This window comes from Cavia porcellus, unplaced genomic scaffold (genome assembly GCF_034190915.1).
Source record: "Cavia porcellus strain 051 isolate PalLab524CR breed Dunkin Hartley unplaced genomic scaffold, mCavPor4.1 scaffold_23, whole genome shotgun sequence".
NCBI classification, from domain to species: Eukaryota; Metazoa; Chordata; class Mammalia; order Rodentia; family Caviidae; genus Cavia; species Cavia porcellus.
In genome coordinates, this window is record NW_026947506.1 from 14,575,273 (window position 1) to 14,581,272 (window position 6,000).

Here is a 6,000-nt window from a genome sequence, read left to right on the forward strand (position 1 = left end):
AAAACCAATTCTGGGCAACAAAAGTAAAGGGCATCAAATTACCATATTTAAAAGTTCAAGACAGATAAAAGCAGGAAAGTACCATCAAAGCAGAAAACATGAGGATAACAAAATGAAGTAAAAACTACTTGAAACACACTTGGTTTTTTCTTTGACAAAGCAACTAATAATACTTACTGGATGAAAAAATCCTCTCTAGTAAATAGATCTGTAAAACCTGGCTTTCCACACATCAAAGGCTAAAACCAAGCCCATGTTGATCACTGTGAACTGAGCCAAAGTTATAATGGGTCAGTGATCTAAATATTAGGGCATAAACACCCAATCTGCTAGAAGAGAGAATAGGTAGAACTATTGAAGATATATTTGTAGACAAACAATTGTTTGTCAAGAAAAGTAGCCCTGACTACATTAAAAAATACAAAGAATTAACAGTTGGAAACTTGCTTAATTAAAAGTTTCGGTACAGCAAAAGATGTCACCAACAGAGTAAAAACACATCCTAGAGTGGGAAAAATTTCTAGCCATTTGAGATGAAGCTGAAGAAATAATACATAGCACACACAAAGAATCAATAAAAATTAGATGCTTTCAAATTTAAAGACTCAACCAAAAAATGGGCATCTGCAATTAGTTAACAGTTCTGAAAACAAACACAAATACAAATTAAAATGTGAAAAATTGTTAAATGTCTCTGATCATTAAACAGATGCAAATTAAAACACTGATATTTTGTCTACAGAAAATAGAGCTATTATCAGATCATCTACCAATAGTAAGAGTTATTGTACTGTGACAAATACAGAACCCTTCTCCAATGTTTTTACAGAAGTCTAGACTAGGGCAGGGAATTTGGAAATCCGCAGGAACATTCCTCGAAGGTCCAGGATTAAAGGTTTTTTTTAACAAAGCTATTTCCTTTTTGGGTACCTATTGTGGAGAAGTTTTAAAAATGTATCACAGAAATATATCAGCACGTTTTGTAATAGTGAAATCTTGGAACAACCGAAATGTCCATCAAACAAGATATTGATAAAAATTTGTATTTCATGATTAAGTACTACTTGGCAATAAAGTAGGAAAACCTTGAGACTTTTACAGGTAAATATATGCACCTTGAAACCATATTCTACATTAAAACAAATCCAACACTAATGTGTCAACTTCAAACTTTTCTGCTATGAGAAATTGAAAGTGCCAGTAAATATCAAAATATATTATCGATATTGTGAAATAGGTAAAAATGCAAAAATTAAATTGGAGAGTTATGGAAGAGAGAATAAATGAGAAAATGGTAAAAGGGAAGCATATCTGTGTACATAATGAGAAGTGATGTAGAAAAGAGAGGAAAAAAGAGTAACTCAAATATATGATATGCAGGTAGACATTGCCAATGATGAATTGTGGCATCTTGGCATAAATGATGTAATCTTGAGGCTTTCATTATTCAGTGGCTGTATTTGACCCAGGAAAATGGAAAATTACTCAGGCTACAAGTCCAATGAGAAAAGAAAAATTAGTTGTACCCATAAGAAAAAAACTAACCTGCTCAGCAAAAGAAGCAGGATACAGGTGTCAACCTAATGTTATTGTAAGAGTCTAGCTAAATTGTTTTGAACAGGATGTTTTTTGTATGTTTCTCTGTTGAAAACCTTTGTAATTTTCCAGTTCAGGGCCACTTGGTGACACTTTGAAATGGGTCCATGTGGGTGGTCACTGAACTCAGCTAATTAAATACCTAACATCAATTTGGCTGCTTGCATTCCTATATTTTTCCAAAGCCATTTCAGAGTGCGATCACTTTCAGAATAGTTTTTTAAAAATTTCAGATCTTGTTTACTCTGACTATCTTACAATAGGGCACAACACTGTATTTTCAAATGTGAACTTGATATATTTAACTTAGTTGCATTGTCTCATCACATTCATTTACCTATAAAAACATCAATGTGATTCTTCTCTATAGCTGGTTAGTACTGCATTGTATACAAATACCACATGGCTTTTATCCATTCCTCAGTTGATGGCTTTTTGGGTTGTTTCCAAAATTTGACTATTACATACTATGCTGTTATAAACATGGGTGCATATATATCACTGTGCTATGAGATTTTCAGGTCCTCCGAGAACATGCCCAGAAGGAGGATGGCTGGGTCAATTCAGACTCCAATCCCAGTTTTTGAGGAACCTTCACACTGATTTCCACAGTGCATGCACCAGTCCACACTCCCACAGCAATGCACAAGCATTTTTTTTCCCCCCATGACCTTCCCAGCATTTCTTTTGGTTGTTTTCTTAATCCTGGCCCTTCTTTCTGGAGTGAGGTGGAATCTCAGTGTTATTTTAATTTGTATTTCTCAAATGACCAAAGATGTTGAACATTTTTTCATGTATTTATTTGCTGTTTCTATTTCTTTTTTTTTTTTTTTTAATTGGTACCAGAGAGCTGTTTCTATTTCTTCAGGAGACCAGTGTGTATTCATGTCAAATGCCCATTTTTGGATGTTGGGTTTGAACACTATGGTCTGATGATTTTTAAAATTTTTTATATGTTCTAGATAGAAGTGCTTTGTCTGAGGAGAGTTGGCCAAGATATTTTCACAAAGTGTGGGTTTTCTTTTCACTCTGAAAGGATTTTTGAACAGATGGGACATTATAGCTGGTGTAAAGCCTTGGGGAAGGAACCAGGGGGCTCTATCTTTAGCTCTATCTCCCTCCCCCCAGGAATTTACCTGTGGCACGAAATGAATACCAGTGGGATAACTGCACATGACTAATGCCCCTTAGGCACCACCCCAAACCTAAGCTAACCCCACTCCACATGTCTGATGGAGAGTTTGCCAGACCCTGGAGAGAATGCCAGCCCCTGGAGACCCTGGTGGGTTGGGGGGTATCTCCCCACATTCTTAAAATAAAGTTGATTTATATTTCATACTTCTTATCTTTTCAGCCACACCACAATTCTATCATATGGTTCCCTGACCAGGAATGGCAGAAGAGAGACTGCTGGTGAGTCCCCTGCTGAGAGTCTGCTAGTGAGCCTCCTGCTGTTCACAGACTGACTGCATACTGGATTAATTCCCCACTTCTCAACACTTGCGAGGTGCTAAAATTGTCACTGCTGGTTTGCAAACAACACCGGTCTAATTCATTTACCACAGGTGAGCAACCTCCAGAGAATACTTGACCGCTGGGCCAGGCCCCACACTGGAAAACTCTCATGTCTTTTAGAACTTTTTAAGCTCTCACAGGCAGAGCAGTTACTAAAATCCACAGGAAATCCACTCAAGGTCCCGGTGACTGGTGCCCGAGAAATCATGAGCTTTGGAACTAAATTACTGATTACTGTTTGTCTACAAGGAAAGGCGATGATCTGACTGGTTAGGCATCATGGTCCATTGCCTCACCTGACCGTGACTCTGTGGGCCTGTCCCCACACCAGATTTTGTCTTGGGGACCACTTCCTGTCCCTCCTCCCCCCAAAAACCATACCTATTTATAGTTTATCACACTGATGACAAGTTTACAAAACTCCCTATCTTTAAGCCTTTATTTTAAGAATATGTCTTTTCCCACTCCTCCATCATCCCTCCCCCTCCCCACATTGAGGACAGCCTTTCAGAGTTTTCTCAGCACCCCCTTTCTTTCCTCCCCACATCCCCTCCCCCTGGCATGCACGAACCCATTCCCTGCCGAGATGGAGGAGGTGCACCCAAACAGTATTGGGAGATATGCATAGCTGCTCTGAGCTCTCACACCGTGCCCCAGCTATGTTTGGGGTCCCAGCTTCAAGCAGTGCCCCAGCTCTGCACCATCCCAGCTTTCCGTCATGTGCCCCATGAGCAGTCCCAGCTCCACATGTACCCCAGTTACACACTCCACCCCCCCCCCATTCACGTCTCCAGAGCAGTCCCAGCTCCACCCCACACACTGCATGCCTAGTGCATGCCCCACCCACTCTGTGAACTCCAACCCCAGCCTGGTCATGCTCCACCCACCCTTCATGTTCCACCCCCACCCTGCGGGCTGCGCCCTGCTCACTTCACCAGAGCGGTCCCATCTCCCGCCCCCAAGCCCCGGTGCAGCTCTGGCTGCAGGTATGGTTCTGGCTGCTAGCACAGAGACAGACACAACAGATTGCAGCAGACAACTCAATGTTGCTGATCCAATGGTGTATTCATGCTTTCATGTATAAAATTCTGATTGTTTCTGCTGCCTTTTTCTTGTGTTCCAGTCATGGCAAATGTTTTCTTTCAGATCCAGACATATGCTTAGAGATGTTTCACAAATTTCTTCGGTGTTCAAATGTTAAAATGCTCATGGTTGATAGCCATTTAATGTTTTATGTTAAGCATACTGCCTATATTATTCTGTACTGTTACCAATCTCCTAAATGTTTAACAACTAAAATTAAGAGGTAATTATATATTCAACTAACATTAAATGACACTGTAGCTGATCTCTCTCCTAAATAAAAAGGTAAAAATTAATGGAACAGGCCATCCTCCAAAAATCAGATGGCATTAGACATTTTTAATAACATAAAGAGATACTTATATATAACATAAATAACATGTCAGTTCCTAAAATTCCCTGGACCTTGTCCTCCTTATGGGAAGCCGTTACTAAAGTCATAAATACCCTGTTGATTATATTATTTGACTCCTGCATACTTAATTAAATTCTATAGATACCTTCTGCTGTAGACCAGATCCCAAGACAATAGGCAAAACTTGACCCTCAAACCCCACAGAGATCTCTTTAATAGGGCTTTTGGTGTTTTCAATAACAGAGATAACAGTGACACTTAGAGCTCTGAGATAGGTAAACTGACACAAGGTGGAGCTGCCTGGGGCCCCCCATGGACCATGCCTCAAATGCAGTAGAAGGACATTGGGCAAGAGAGTGCCACATCCTGGCATTCCTTTGAGATCTTACCCCATGGCTACTGTACTGTCCTAGCCACCAGAGAGTGGGTAAGACATCCTAACTTCTAGTCCTCACAGGAAATGCCAACACTGCCAGATTTATTGCTGACAGATCTGCTTAAACTTGTTGCTGAATACGGAGGGGTCTCAGGGCCAACAACAGCCCCCTTTAAGGTGACCTCCTCAGAGTCCTAAGTCCCACTAAAAGTCTCAGGTAAGACATTTTTCTATACTTGTGGACATAGAGGCCATATACTTAGAGTTCTTCCTGGGTTTTCAGGCTGAGTTTTATGATGGCCAACATATGTCATTTACAAACAGGGCCTATTTTCATGCAGGTTCCAGACTGCTTCTTCACAATCCACCCAGTCCCAAATCTTCCCCCCACCATGCACTTTACAGTCCTAAATCTTAGAAATGCTTTTTACTAACTTGTGTTTATACAGACTGACCCAGACACTGAGGCCTCAGCAGCTTACACCTGTTATCACTAGTAAACCTCTCCTCAGTGATATATACCACCCCTTCCTTTCTTATTCACCAATTTCTCAGACACAGCCCTGGTCAAGACTGACAGATAAATTCTGTCTTCTCACTTTGTTTATCCTTTTTCAGGATAAATAAATGCTTTTCCCACAACCAGGGAGACTGCTGATATACTTACTAAAGTCCTGTTACAGCAAATCATCACAAGGACTACAACCAAATTAAAGCGACCCATACCTGGTCTTCTTGATAACCTCAACAATGGCCAAAGCTGCTAGACTGCCATCCTGGTTTCACATCACTCAGGCTAAATGGTGCCCTTCCAGCCCTAGACCTAACCATCCTTTTGCCTACTCATCTCCAACTCACCAAGGCCTCACAGCCACAACTCTCAGGTTAAGTCATGTTTTGTTATCTAATGGTGTTCCTAATTTCTTATCCTTTACAGCAGGACTCTCAACAGTATTTCCTAAAGACTCCTACATCATGCATACCAGAGACAAGTCTTTCCTACCTACCCTCTTAACTTTTACCCTTTCAGATGGGTGAATAATCACCTCTTATAACCCCACATTTATTTTTTTAA

The 6,000-nt window shown here is 40.5% G+C and overlaps 1 protein-coding gene across 1 annotated transcript in view; it reads left to right on the forward strand.

The window, feature by feature from the left end:
* The window catches only part of LOC100724248 (zinc finger protein 345-like), a 65,027-nt gene extending 61,295 nt beyond the window's left edge, over nt 1-3,732 (forward strand). Inside the window, exon 5 of the mRNA XM_063233837.1 lies at nt 2,951-3,732. Within this exon, the coding sequence (XP_063089907.1) occupies nt 2,951-2,982 (32 nt within the window). The 3' untranslated portion in view covers nt 2,983-3,732. The remainder of the gene's footprint in view (nt 1-2,950) is intronic.
* Nucleotides 3,733-6,000: the final 2,268 nt, after the last annotated feature.